This window comes from Stylophora pistillata, chromosome 5 (assembly GCF_964205215.1).
Source record: "Stylophora pistillata chromosome 5, jaStyPist1.2, whole genome shotgun sequence".
Classification (NCBI taxonomy): Eukaryota; Metazoa; Cnidaria; class Anthozoa; order Scleractinia; family Pocilloporidae; genus Stylophora; species Stylophora pistillata.
This window is the reverse complement of record NC_142523.1, coordinates 16,794,983-16,809,982: the sequence shown is the minus strand read 5'-3', so window position 1 is coordinate 16,809,982 and position 15,000 is coordinate 16,794,983. Positions and strand designations below refer to the sequence as shown.

General features: G+C 38.4%; 1 protein-coding gene across 2 annotated transcripts in view; it reads left to right on the top strand.

Moving 5' to 3' along the window:
- Nucleotides 1–15,000, top strand: part of LOC111325108 (general transcription factor 3C polypeptide 1) — a 38,054-nt gene that overhangs the window by 12,196 nt on the left and 10,858 nt on the right. For both annotated transcript variants that reach the window (XM_088760112.1, XM_088760111.1), the window contains exons 14-32: nt 201–308; nt 1,127–1,309; nt 2,192–2,524; nt 2,754–2,851; nt 3,608–3,701; nt 4,352–4,535; nt 5,519–5,723; nt 6,078–6,253; nt 7,020–7,157; nt 7,553–7,635; nt 8,068–8,166; nt 8,444–8,557; nt 9,106–9,188; nt 10,282–10,378; nt 11,057–11,155; nt 11,652–11,723; nt 12,376–12,432; nt 13,375–13,451; nt 14,469–14,703. In XM_088760112.1, coding sequence (XP_088616238.1) covers nt 201–308; nt 1,127–1,309; nt 2,192–2,524; nt 2,754–2,851; nt 3,608–3,701; nt 4,352–4,535; nt 5,519–5,723; nt 6,078–6,253; nt 7,020–7,157; nt 7,553–7,635; nt 8,068–8,166; nt 8,444–8,557; nt 9,106–9,188; nt 10,282–10,378; nt 11,057–11,155; nt 11,652–11,723; nt 12,376–12,432; nt 13,375–13,451; nt 14,469–14,703 — 2,535 coding nt within the window. The remainder of the gene's footprint in view (nt 1–200; nt 309–1,126; nt 1,310–2,191; nt 2,525–2,753; nt 2,852–3,607; nt 3,702–4,351; nt 4,536–5,518; nt 5,724–6,077; nt 6,254–7,019; nt 7,158–7,552; nt 7,636–8,067; nt 8,167–8,443; nt 8,558–9,105; nt 9,189–10,281; nt 10,379–11,056; nt 11,156–11,651; nt 11,724–12,375; nt 12,433–13,374; nt 13,452–14,468; nt 14,704–15,000) is intronic.

Sequence of the window (15,000 nt, the reverse complement as noted above, 5' to 3'; positions counted from 1 at the left end):
TTAAGTGCCCCCCTGATTAAGTGCTCTCCTTTCACAAGTGCCCCTCCTCATGGCTGAAATTTGGGTGCTTATTTTAAAGAAATACATTATTTATGTACTTGAATGTGTTATTCATGGGATAGTTTGGTATTTTTCAATCATTGTTATGTGAAAAAGTTGATGGTTTCACTCATTAAGTAGATTACTTTTCTGTTTTACAGGTGGACCTGTTCTTACACTCATCTGTCAGTAATAATGATTCTGAAGTAGCGGCTATATTGGAACAGTGTCGTGTTAGACTCAAAGATCAGATGTTTAAAGAGGCAGAGGTATCTGATTAGATTTGGCTTCACCATAGTTAGTACATGTGTATGAAGGAACTAGAAAACTAAAGTACTGTGGTTTGGAAATGACATTCTTGCTCTGAATTAACTGTCAGTATGTAGACTAGAATATTGATGTCATGCTCTAAATCTGAATTTGTTGCTGTGCTTGTGAACAAGTTTAAAATACCTGCAATTCAAACTCTAGTACCACAACACCTCAATGTTACCATGCTTGTCACCTTTGCCTTTTTTAAAAAAAACCTTGTTGTATGGAACAGTTCATGCTCAATTGTTTTGCTTACTGTGTATCATTGAAAATAAACAAGCAAAGGATACAAACAAACAAAGTAAAAAAAACTTTGTAAAACTCATATTACAGCTAGCTGGGTTTGTGAGCTTAGGCTCCTTTGATGTGAACTCAAAGAGCAGTTTTGAGCAATTTCGTCTTTGCGGGACGTGTTGGAACATCTAGCACTGTTAGTAATAGAAGTACATTTTGTATGTGTTACATGTAGTTATAGACAGGAAATTAGGTATTTTGTTTGTTGGGTTTGTTCCTGTGGGGTATAGGCCACAGACAAACTCTTTCCATCTCTCCTCATCTTTCTCCTCCCAATCCATGGAAGGTCAGCTGATTTCATATCCTTCCATCTTCCATCTTCCATCTTGATATAGGAAACGCCTGGAAAAGGCCATTTTTTACATATTAAAAAAAGGTCAAGTTATTATATGATGCTGTAGAAGAGAGAAGAAAAAACATTATTTAAGCATTTTTAGTGAATAACATTCAAAATGTATTTCTCTTGTATTGATATCAATAGAAAAAAGAAAAAGCTAAGCATATTGCAGAAGAAAAAGAAAGGAAAAAACTGGAAAAAGCAGCATCTGCTGCAGAAGAAAAGCAGAGGAAGAAAATTGAAAAAGATGCATTAAAGAAAGCACAACAGCTTCAGGAAAAGGGTGACTCAAAGGAAGACAGTACGCCAATAAAACCTCAGTACACGGTACAGTTTGAAGTGATTTCATGTGGGTGCTGTAGCAGAGCCGTGTTCAATTACGCGTTGAAAATAATCCATGATTCCTTTAGTTTTGGTTAACTTCGCTCTCTGATTGGCCCAGAAAACTCGTGCCACATTTTCAGCTAATCAGACTCAAAACTAAAACCAATCCTGATGGGGACACTTATGTTTCCCGCGTTTCACGCAACTTGCCTTTTTTACTTGGAGTTCTATTGGCTAATGATGATGTCATCCTTTGTTCCGATTGATTGTTGTGATTACTTTTGTTTTGATTTTTGAAATTGAAGTGAAAACTGCTCTACTCAGCAATTTGGATCTCCATAATGTTAAGTCCAACACGGCTTTTTTTAACTTACAGTAACCTTGACTTACAAGCTCCTTAAACTAAAATGTACTCATAACTGGATCTGGAAAAGTACAGCCTTTTGCTCTCTGTAAACTATACATCTACAGCTACTCTGCGTAATTAGAATGATTAAGTTGTAAAACTTACAAGGAAAACTTCAGTAGTTGGTGCAATCTAAGCCCGAAGGTTGAATGCCATAGCTCTCGCCTAGTGCTCTAGACTGCGAGACAGCAATTTCTGGGAATATGCATCTGTCCTTGAAGGACTAACGCGCGAAACGTCACCTTTAGAAACTCTTTACGATGGCCAATTTACGCTATCAGTTCAGTTAATAAAACCAAATAATCTTGCATTACTCACCACCAACACAGTACTGTTTCTTGAGAAACGTACCTCCTTGAAAATAGCATAGCCATGTAAATCAAAGGCGCTTAAAGGGCCTGAGTTAGAGACTGTCGTCTGAATGGCATTACGTTTTATTTTCTTTTACTTATACATCGCCTTGATATTTTTCCTTTCAGGTTTCAACTCAAAAGTATGGTCATTTGCCTAGATTTCCAAGACTACAGTTGATTCATGAGCTATTGTGGCAGCTTGTGTATGGCGAAATTTCATCAAACACAATCGATGTGAATGAGCCTAAACCCAGTGGCACTCAAGAAGAAGCGTTATTTGAGAGTGATGATCCAACAGCAACAGAGAATAAGGATTATGAGTGGATTAAACACTTAAAACCAATGTGTAAAGTGTTTGATGAGGCAGGAGAGCCTCTAGAAGGCTGGTTTCGTTTGGCTGATGTTATGCCAGTGATGCCTTTAAACGTACTCTGCAAAACAATCGATATAACTGAGGAGGTATAATTGTTCTTTGCCAATATTCAAGGTTATCTTTTATAATTAACGATTTAATTTCTGAGTTATTTGCAAGAATAACTTAATCAAGCAATATCTCTTGCTATTGATTTATTCAAACTCCTTACAGCTCTGGATTATCTCTACTTCACTTGAACATTGAAGTCTAACGAGCGTTCTTCGAAGAGATTTATTGTTATGTCAAACGGCTGATTTTTTCATTTGGTTTTAGATTGAAGGTTTTGATGAATATGCATTTGATCCAGTGAAAAAGTATACGCTTTTTTGTGATCTTCCTCAGCAATTAAGAGTCAAACTCAAGGAAACTCGGTAAGAATCCAACTGTGCTTTCTGCTTTTATCAATCTTATAACATGGGGGGTGGGGGGGGGGGAGAAATTTATAAATGCTGATTGGCAGCGACAGAGGGCATTTTTTCCTTAATTTTGTTAATTGCCTCAGGAAAAATTTCTTGAATTTTAAAACATCAAAAAAGATTTTTTAATCATAAGTTTGTTTCCAGAGAGAATTGGAGAGAACGAAGTCCTGTTACCAATTGATCAAAACTATTACAAAACTTGAGAAACTAGCCATTACGGCCATTCATGAATAACGTGCTGGGTTATCACCAGCCCGATTTCAACATCACAACTGTAACAGGGAAGCGTAGGTATCATGTGTGTAAATGGACCGCGTTTAGTTAATAAACCCCCCTCTGGCTTGCTGGTATGTCGGCGCATAATGTCCGCGGCTGAGCGATTGTCCAAAAAATGAATATTTGGTCGAGAAGCGAAGCTTCGAGGGCAAATGTGAAATTTTGTTGCAGTTTTGATTGTGTGGAAAATCCCTCAAATTCTCTGCCAGGACCAAACGTAAACCGTCTTTTTATCACTGAGATTGAATCCAGTGCTGCTATTCAGAGAAATCTATTCAAAAAATCTCACACATTTATTGATTTGTGGCAGTAATTAGCTGTTTTTATGAAAGCATAGAGGAATGTATGTTTTTACAACAAATGAGCTGTTCATACATTGTTGAAATTTTGTAAGAGTAATTATAGTACACTGATGTTTGATTTGAATTTTAGGCGGTACCATCCAGCACCACTTGAACTACTCTTGTGCCTTTGCCAAATGGGTTTAGTCACGCCTGCTAAGCCATTTCCTCATAATTTTTACCATGTAAGTACCTTTGCTATTGCTTGTTGACATTTATTTTAAAAGTTTGTTTCTGGTAAGTTTGTAAGTGTTGTCGTTGAATGATTTAAAGCGGGTTGTGCAACTTTGCCAAGACCGGAAATGTTTGCCGATAAATTAACTTTTAGCTTTTGAAGATAAAGTAAGGTCACGTGGCGATCATTTGTAATTTTTCCAATTTTTTGGTCAGATGCTCTACCAAATTGGGCCATTTTCCAAGCACAGCTGTGAACCAATTTAACACAGTTGTTAGCTTTCAGGCTTCCGTTTGTAAGCATCACACCCAAATCGTTTGCTGTGGACTCTATATTGTTTTCTCTTGCTTTCCCATTCAGTAGTTTTCATGTACTGCAGCGATTTTTCTTCTGAAGCGCCATGTATCGGGATTATTTACTAAGTCCTACGATATATCGACGATATATCGTTCTAGCAATATATCGCAGGAAAGCTTCGATATCTCGTCGTTTTATCGCTCGCTTATCACTTGGCGCGCGCGTGAGCAAAAATATTTTATAGATTATAATGAACGAAAATTGTTTGCGTCACTTTTGCACAGCACTGTATGTGATGACATTTCCTGGAAGTAGCTGTAATTCACATTGAATTGGCTTCTTCTTTAACTTGTATACCTCCAGATAAGAATATTCTTACATAAAGGCACAAGAATATTGGATACCACAACATCTATAACGAACTACAAGACTGCGCTTCCACCACTAGGCCAATCATTTGTGTCACGTTGTCACATGTTCTCGAACGCAGTGGCTGTCAAGAATTTCTGGACTGACTTGAAATGTGTATGTCTTAATACACCTTTAGGTAAGTTATTCATACTTCAAAGGAACTAAGTAGTTGTTATTGCCGACCCGGTCCTCTTGAAATTATCTTTTTGGCTTTCTGGATGCCTAGGTTAACGCTTTAAGTATATTTGCAATAGCACTCCCCCAGAAAGAACATAATTTTCCCGCCTTAATTCGTCTAGACGTAAACTTAGAATTTATTTCAACCCTTAACACCCCTGTGTCTTTATTTATTTATTTATATAATTTATTTATTTATATATTTATATATTTATTTATTTATTTATATATTTATTTATTTAACTGCAGACAGTACTGTTTCGGCCTTCTGGGCCTCATCAGTGCAGTGCTAATGCTAGGATGGGGGAGAACCGAGACGGTCACCCCAAGCGACCCAACCTTTGTGGTATCGTCTAAGCCATGCCAGAGTGCTCAAACTAGAGTAAACCAGCGAGCATGCGCAATTGCAACGGCAATGACTCATCCTAGATAGAGTGCTCAATTTGGACATGAAAGCAAAGCTTTGTACACCCCTGTGTCTTTAGATCTGTTTTATAGTCTCAGTACCTGCTACGCGCCTCGTTGGCTATCTATCATCTCATATCCAACAAGCGCGAGTGGAATAATTGTTAATTATACACTTATACGTGCAATACTTGACAAACAGATTCTGTGTCCGTGTGTCACATAGGACGTCAAAATGTAATAAGAGCGAAAAAGTGGCACACGACGTCCAGCCGAGTGTGTCAATGATGTTATCACATTTTAAGGTCTTCTTTGATCTAGTGCTGTACAGACCCACGGCAACATGAAATCTATTTTTTTTATAATTGTGATTACAAAACAAGTATTTGCTAACGGTGACGTCATGTATGCGTCTGTCCTTCAATAGATCATAGATAAGAACCAATCAAAATACGTGCGTAATTCAACTGAGAACATATTTACAATAATCGTCAATCGTTATTGCAAAATTATTCAGTTAATGTCTCAATATTTCAGGAGTGGTAAAGATCGATGAACGAGCTCCGGACCAAGAAATGTCTTCAATGAAGAACAAAAGACTTATCCACTTTGCTCAAGAAGAAGTAGATGAAGACAAAGTAGATTTCCCTCCTGGAGATCAGCTTGGTGCTGCTGGTCTGGACAGGTGTTTTTTCAGTCATTTCAAGAGGAACTGGACACGAGTAATGACAGCATCGACCCGGTTAGTAAGTCATTTATACTACTCTTGCAACAGCTAGTTACACATCTCAAGTCTCCAAAACGCGTTGCTCTTTTTTTTTTTAGGGGTTTCGGTTAATGTTGTTAAGTTTCTGTCAGTTTTATTTCAAGGTCAGATTAAAATGTTTATTTAGAACTGAAGACCATTCCTATGTAGAGTGCATGTTTTAGTAACCACCTTCTCACATATGAAGCGTATGAATTTTGTCGACTAAGAAAAAGACCTCAGTTGCTCGTAAGATCTTTAGCTCAGACAAATGTTTTCTGCAATACTTGTTTTAGATGTTACTGTATATATATCGCTCAGCTTGAGCTATGCCTTTGTACTTATTGACAGGAAAAGATCAAAAGTATCAGCGGGTGCGGAAAGCGATGGGAGTGTTCAGAATACGGATAGTGCTAGTAATCGAGGAGGAAAAACTTTCTGGAGCATTGGAAAACCTGAAATGAAACAGCAAGCGCACAAAGAAAAGATTAAACAACAGAAAAAGAAGCGTAAAAGGAAAACAGAAGGTAAATATGAACATTTTATTTGTAGTTATTTCATTCAGGAATCCTAAATTAAAAATCAGTTTGTTCAACTTGTTACTTAAAATTTTCCTTCTAAGTAGATAATAGTGGCATCCAGATTAAATCTTTACACCCTAACATCTAAGGTGAAACAAACAACAATTTTAATGTATAGTCGGAAAAAATCCAAGTCCCAGATGGGGTTTGAACCCACGACCCTCCGTGATCTAGTCGGATGCTAGTCCGACTATACATTAAAATTGTTTGTTTGTTTCATCTTATATTCTCACTTTGGAGGTTGGTTGGCCGCATCTTGATATGCTTTAGTGTGACGGCGTGATGCTGTTAGTGAGTTTCACATGCGCTGCTCAATACTTGACTGTGTACCCGCGCGATGCGGTTCCAGTCAAGACCCACAAAATGGACCCTTGAGTCTCCAGTAACTTAGTGGTTATAGCATCCGACTAGATCACGGAGCGTCGTGGGTTCAAATCCTATCTTGGACTTGGATTTTTTTCTGACTTAACCCTAACATCAATATGAATATTCTCTGTACTATTCTACAGACATTTCCTAAGGTGCTGATAAGGAGAATTTGTTTAACAATCAAGAGCTTTTTCAGTTGGTGATTATTTCCTTCATTCCCGTGACTTTTCTGTTCGATTGAGGAGTGATATTGTAAAGAGAAATTCGATGTCAGTCATTCTCAGGAGTAAAGGTCAAATCAGTCAGTATTTTCACCATGCGGTTTTTGTACTTCTCGCCACAGAGTCACAAGAGAATGAGAAAGAAGTTGCCGGTGTAAAGAAGATGAGAACTGTAAACTCTGCCGAAAAGAAGCAAGCTGGAAATGGTCGAGAGAAGACAAAAAAGACAGAAGAACATTCCTGTAAAACAGGCCATCTAAGTATGTGGACGGACAATTATTGATCACAAACTTAACCTTTTTAACGCGGAATTCACCTGTCAAGTAATGGATTTTCCCTGAATCGCATAATTGAATTAAACTAAGGAAAAAAAGAAAACAGCATTACTGATAGTTGTCATATGTACGTAGATTCGAAACAATATGACTTAGCCTCTTTTTCAACTCACAATTCCACACTAAGTACCTCGCTTCGTTAACCAATCAGAATGCGAGGTTTTATTCAATGATGCAATTCAAAAGATTAAAAGGAACATATGATGCTTACATCCCTGTTATGCCTTAGCGGTGCGTGCATCATTAGTTATAGTGGCCACAAAGTACCTATTCATATACAAATGTTCGTGAACAGTTGTTGTCATACTCTGCCATAACAGATGCGATTGATGACGAAGACAGGAACATCTTGGCCAAGAAAGTAAACGAGAGAATCTCATTTTCCAATGAAGAGGACAGTTGGGTACAGTCAATGTTTTTTCCAGCATTCTTTGTATTTTTTAAAAGGGGTAAAGTTTTCAAAGATGGGGAAGTATACCTTGTTTTCTCTTTTACACACTGTAGTTTTTTTTAATATTGACCCCTAGTAGTGATTGGTATCTAATTTTTCCTTACAATATCACCCTTGAATCACACATCAAGGTGACGAGAAAAAAGGAAATGATCACGGGCCCTTGATTGTTAAACAAATTCTCCTTGTCAGCAGCAGGAATGTATAGAGCCCTGTATGGAGAATATGCATACTGATGTTAGGGTGGAAAGGTCCTTAGGAAATGTATAGAGAACAGTATGGAGAATATGCATACTGCTGTTTGGTGTGGAAAGAATTAAGAACAACAATCTGGTTTTAAATGTGAGCGTTATCTTCACTTAGCTACTTTTTTGTTGTGTGTAGCTACTGCTGTTCCGAGTTGCTCTTGGAATGGTGAAGAGCGAAACATCGAGGTACAATCCTTTTGTCTGCATGAGGAACATATTACACAAAGAATGTGCGGTTAGTATGTCGCTGTTATATATAAAATGTTTTTTGTCGATAACATTTCTCATTGGTAAACTCCAGGGATTTTTGTTTGATAAATGTCACTAATGTCAAAGAACGTTTGGAAAGAGGAAAATTGAATTTAAGTTGAAAAGTCAGCCTCCTTGCGTGTAAATGAACCCTTTTTGTGTCTTAAGGTTGTGTGTATTTAAAACAAGGGAGAAGGATAGGTAACAGCGCATTAGGGACTCTTCCAAGTGGATAATGCATCAGATGTCCTCTTTTTTTACAGTCTAGCTTTGACAAGACGGCTCCCAATATTCGGCGCAGAATTTCAAAACTGATGAAGTGTCCTCAGTCACAGATGACTGTAAAGATATGTTTAGCGGAGTGTACACATGATGAGGTTAGTATCGAAGGGTTTGTATGAAAATTAGGAGAGGCAAAGTGTTAGGAGGTGCACAGGCGGATGGAAAAGTTTTACAAGACAGAAACTGCTTCCCAACGCACGTTGATGTTACCCAGTCAGAGGTAGATGCTGACAAAAACGGGGAGGGAGCGGGGGGGGGGGGGGGGAGGTAGGTGACGCAAGAACTCGTTTACAATGGGTAAGTCGTGTGAGTGAACAGAACCAACACTACGTGTGAGCTGTTTTGATAAACTTAATTAGCCATGTGTTCAGCTATTTCAACTTTGTGTTGTAGCTACTCCAAAGGATAACGTAAGGGGTGCAGTGTATTTTGCTAACGCAAAGGGAGATGAAAAATGCAGGGGCCAAATATCTATTTTTAGAAAGGTAGAAAGGTACAAGGGTGGACGTGTGGGAACGTCCGCTGAATGCAGGAGACCTTTAAATGGAAAGGTCCTTTTGACTTATTTTCTTCGAGTGCGGATGCCGTATTTGTCAGCATTAATGACGTGTACTTATCAATCAATTATCTTTCTTATCTGCAGTCTTTCAAAGGACTTGAAGATTCAGATGCTGATTTCGAGGAAGTGTTTCAGGAAGTTGTAAAAAGATTAAGGCACAAGTTCAGGTACAAGAGAAACCTGTCATACGCCGCCCATCCAAAGCATTGTTACAACCACTTGATGTTAGCCACCTATGAAACCAGCCGTTTCCTTTTGCGCAGCCGTGTTAATCCGACTATTCCACCCCGAAAAACAATGAGTAGTCAGTATATTTTAGCTCATCATATGACCAGTCGAAGTAGGAATCCTAACCTTTGGTCACTCTGTTCAAGAGATACGGCACGGGTATCTATCTTAAAAAACTGAGCTTGAGTTTCACAAGTTTCACAGGTTCGCCATTTGTTTTCAGTGGGAATCGTTTCCATTCTTAGTGATCCTTGTACCGTTCAGATTTATTGCGACCTCGTTTGTGATTCAGCCTTCAAAAAATTGACTCAAAATTTCTCAACGTTCAAACTTCAACTCAGATGAATTACTCTAATTCTCCCCACTTAATTTTGAACAGAAGGTCACTGCATTTTTTAGGATCCTTTAAAGTATACTTTACAAGAGTCTGCTGTCACATAGGTCCAGCATGTTACTGAGACTTTTGTTTTCGTGGTGTAATGATAATTGTGTAACTGTTGTTCCACCGCATGTAGGACCAAAAAGATTCTCAAACCTTTTCATTTCCAAGATGCTCGATAACGACCATTTTGATTTGCAGAAGAAGTCTGTGAAAAAAAAAATGTGCTGTAAATGACAGCTGTTACACCTCTGAAAAACTGTAATTTCATTTTTGGGAACCATGCTTTTCTTATCCCATTATAAAGATCTATAATTTACAGCAAAGGCGACAGTATTAGTTGTTTATATGGTTATCCATAGAAAAAAAAAAAACTCGTCCTGTCTCTTGGATAAAGGCTGATAGTTTCGAAAGAAACTGTTTGGGGCAGCGTCGTTGGGAGTAACGAAATGATTTGGATATATCAACAAAGTTGAAATGGTAAATTGGCCACCGTAACGATTACAAAAGCTAACGTTTCGAGCGTTAGCCCTTCGTCGGAGCGAGTAGAGGAATTGTGGGTTGTGTGTGCTTTTAAAGGCAGAGAATGGAGCTACTGAAGGCAAAATCCGTGTCACTGGTCATAGTTATGCTTTTCTGCTTCCTCGTTACAGCTCTTCCAGTTTAGTTTGTGATGGAAACGTTACGCTTGTTTCCTCTCTCAAAGAACTTTATGACAAGTACAGAGTACAAGTCATGGCCTCGAAGCAGGTCAGTATAAATCCATTGTTGCTAAATGCACGCCAGTATTGATTCAATAGTAGTATATTCCCCAAATAATCAGTGAAACATTTTTTAACTCAGTGCGTGTACCTAGCGTATTTTAAATTCATTTGAGTTCAAACTGTGTTAGAATAGTTATAAAATAATGGAGAGGGAACCGAGATATCTTGAGTGCCACACAGTATTTTTCGTGAGAAAGCGGTAATGAAGATAAAGGAGTATGTTATTCCTTCGTTTAAATTAAATAAAAAGATCGAAGAAATCTTGAGAAAAACCTCTTTTTGAGACGCCAGGTATTGTCAGTGACTCAATACGTTGGTCTCCTCCAACGAAACATTTTTTTTCGCAAACAGGCACATTTTATGTGTTTGTCTAACCAAGACAGCATAACTTCAAGGTTTTATTTTATTAAAAAAAACAAACAAACAAACAAAAACCAAAAAAGTGCGTTGAGCCGAAAATGACTTAAAACACTTCACGTATATTGTGGCCTATAATTGCAACCAGTTCTGCTAAACGGTTTTTAGACGCAGATCATCACTAAACAGTCTAATTCAGGATCACTTTCCTGCAGATTATTTGGTTGATAACTTTTTCAGTCCCTGCTGCACGGGTAGCCCTGTTCATCAGCTGAACCCTACTCGTACTCTGGCTTTGTTTTCCCAGTTTCAGATATTTTCCCCCGATGTCAGTATTTTGTCACTAGGACCTGGTATCAAGTGTGTCAGTGATATAAACAAGGCTGCCATTAGAGATCAGATTCAGGTTAGTTTATAAATCATAAAGTCGGTTCAACCCTTTTCTTATTTAAAGAAAGGCTAGAAGAACCAAGTGGCTCAAAGTACACAAAATAAGATTTTTCTAAAAGAGTAAATTTCCAGAGAAACTGTGGTGCTGCATTGGGGATAAATAGAAATTAAAATATGGGTGCGTGTAGATATGGAATTTATCTTCAAGTGTTTAACTCGATATCTTCGAGTGAGGGCAGTGAACGACTGACATACATGGTTGCTGGTAGGTATTGCATATCTGCAAGCAACAATGTATTTAATTTTTTTTAATCATATAACACCATAGGCCATTACTGACGAAAAATGTCGACTTTATTAATGGTGACCGCTTTGCCATTCATTCATCAACTTGACAGAGTGGTGCGAAAGACGATACATGGTGATATCAAACACACGTAATACATTATGCCGTTAAGTTTACCACATACTAATTATGCTGAACTGATCATCTGCGTGCATTCCTATTGTAGATCGCCTTCACAACACCTCAAGAATCATACGATGCATACAGAGTTTTTCAGATGTTTAACTCTTATTCAAGGGTAAATTATAACATTCAAATCAAATTAGAAGGAACTTTGGTATCTAGTATGATTTTAAAGTTCACAGGGTTGATTCCTCAAGGGGTGCAGCTCTCTCCTCTCCCCCATCCCAAATATTAACCACTCCCACCCCATACTCACCCCATACTTATTCAAGGGTAAGTTAAAAAATCAAATCACATTAGAAGGAACTTTGGCATTTAGTATGATTTTAAAGTATACAGGGTTGATTCCCCGAGAAGCGCTGCTCTCCCCTCTCCCCCTTTCCTTCCCACTCCCCTCTCCCCCTTTCCTTCCCTTTCCCCTCTCCCCCTTTCCTTTCCCCTCCCCTCCCTCCCCTTTACTTCCCCCGCCCCTCTCGCCTTCCCCCCTTCCCAAATATCAGCCACCCCCACCCCTTATCAGGAAGAGGCGCTTTTTAAAGTATTTGTAGAGAGAAGTCGAGGCCTGCTTATTCTGTAAACAGAAAAAAATTGGTCAATAGCACAATTCCCAGCGCTTAAAGCCTATCTCAGAAGATAGAGGCTATTGTTTCCGCTATTTTTTTACTTGGTAAACACTGTAATACACAGGAGCCATAAGGTATTATAGACAAATCGCCATCAAATGATTGATTATCAAACTCAACTTATCGGATCTTCACTGATTTTAGGAAGAGCTTGAAGATGTGTTTAAAGAGATGCAAAAAAAGAATCTGGTCAATAGAAAGGTAATAAATTAATCAATCAATCAATCAGTTAGTAAGTCAGTCAGTCATGACTTTCTTGTTCATAAATCACCTTCAAGCTCCAACCTTTAGTGCATGTAATAGCCGTAGTACTCGCCAGTGTATCAAACAGATGGCTCTAATGTTGGAGCGTTAACTACTACAGTGGAACCTCGATTTAACGAAGTGCTAAGGGACTGGGCAAATTGGTTCGTTATATCGAGGGTTCGTTATATCGAGGTTCTGTGGCATACCTTTACTGTAACTTTAGCCGGGCTGAAACTGAAGTATCGTTCGTTATACCAAGGACTTCGTTATATAGAGGTTCGTTAAATCGAGATTCCAATGTACCTGGTGCTTTACATTTAACAATTATTCCACGAGTGCGCGTTGGATATAGGATGATAGAGAGCCAACGAGGCGCGTAGCGTCGAGTTGGCTATAATCATCTCATATCCAACAAGCGCGAGTGGAATAATTGTTTTATTAAATAAAAAATGTCCCCAAGATATTAGACAAATCTTCTCGACTTTATTTTATAAGAAACCGTATGTTACGATGTACAGATATTAGATTATGGTATATTGGCTCATATACCACAATGGCTAAGCCAATTAAAAGTCTTGAATTGCATTATCCAATGATCCAGTTTTTGATAAACTTCTATATAAGTTTGTTTGTCCGTCCAATTAAATACAGACTTCTTTTTAAAGCAACTGATCTTTTCGCTTTGCGGTGGTCACTTCAATTTTTGTGTTTATAACCAAGTTTAAAATTCCAGTTGAATGGTATATGTAAGAGCAGGCAAGGGGAACTGAATCTGCTCCCCTGTCGCCGTTTGCGTCTTAAAAATACTAAATCCGTTTTGCATATTGATGTACTTTTGTTTTTGTAATGATCGGCTGTGTTGTTTTACGTTATGTTACTTACGTGCATTTTTCTTAGAAATCGATTGAAAACCCTGGCGTTCAGTTCATACGTGCATTGCCATTTGCTGCAATGACGTTTCAGCTTAGTTCTGTGTGAGTAAAATATTGTTATTTTAATCACTTTAAAGAACGTGTTTAATATTGGAGTACATTAGGGCTCACATTGGTTTTGCTCTACTTCGCTCTGTGATTGGTCCAGAAAACTCGCTCCACTCTCTAAATCAATCAGATGGACGCTAGTGACGTCTTGGTCCTCCGCATTTTCCCGCGCTTTAGACGGTTTACTGGTTTTTGCTTTGATTTCTTAATGGCTATTCAGGGTGTTTTCCTTAATTCTGAATGGCCTTTGTAATTACTTTGCTTTTGGTTTTACGTCACTCGAAAAGCGTTCTATTCAAGAGTGCTGACTTCAATGACAAAATGTACAACCATCAATGATTAGGCATTTTATACAATTGGCAGCGCCCGTGGGCATTAGGAAGCGAATCCTGTGTTCTGATTGGCTACCCGAACGGGCAAGGTGGGCCGATCTTGCCCGCTCGGAATTGCCGGCTTTGATCCCGTCACCAAGAAAAAACTGTTTTGAGCGGACTTACAAAGTTCGTAACTTGTGCTACAAACACAGTTGGCTTTCTTTCCCGGCTCTCGCATTAAGCAAGTCCTTCTTGATTCTTATTAAAGTGGAATCTTTTTGCTTTATAATAAATCTTTTATTGACCAAGCGTGAGGTCAAGATGGCTGGATATTGCCCGAGTTCTTTTTTTGTTTTTGTGCGTTTTTATGGACCACGACGAAGTCAACATGAAGAATGAAATAGAGAAATTCGCTGCCTCTGAGTAGGATTCCAGCACAGCTGAACATACAAAAGTGTCTGGTATTTTTCAGTGGTAGCGCAAACCTCACAAATGCAAAACCACAGAAATAATATTTCTCCTGCCAAGGAACTTTCCCGCAACAATGAAATCTAAGCTTTCTAGACCCTGCAAGAGACACTGGCACAGCATAAAGTAAAAGTTATGAGAAGGAATTTGTCGAATTTGTTAAGGAGACAAAAGAAAAATGAAGGTATTACAATAATCACTATTAAGATTGTTTGATCTTGCCTCACAGGTATCATCGATTTTTCATGCATGGGTTTAAATTTGTGACGTTCTACAGAGACTGCGCTCACTTTTGGAAACAGCTTATAAAAGGAGAAGAGCACAAATTAAATAAACCCGAAGACAGTGACACCAGGATGGAGCAAAGAACAGCTTCTCTTACCCCCGGTACAATAGAATTCAAACAGTCACGAGCGCTCGGCGGACATGTAGCTTGTATTCTTTCTCTTCTTACTACAGACAAGGTTTGAATAGATTATATTAAGTAATCCAAAGCGTCAAAATTTATCGACACATGTTTGAAGAGTTTCATTTGTATGAAGAATAGCAGTCCAGTTTTTACCAATCTCTAAATCATTAGCAAACCCCTTCACCTTCCTAGGTGCATGGAATCACGATACAACATTGTTTGGAGGGGGGGAACGAATAGGTTAACTTAACGAGCGCAAAAGAGATAAATAGAGATAATTGGGGGATTGAAAAGATCAATGTGTCAACAGTTTTTCTATTTATAAGGGGCAAATAGGTTATAAAGAGACAAA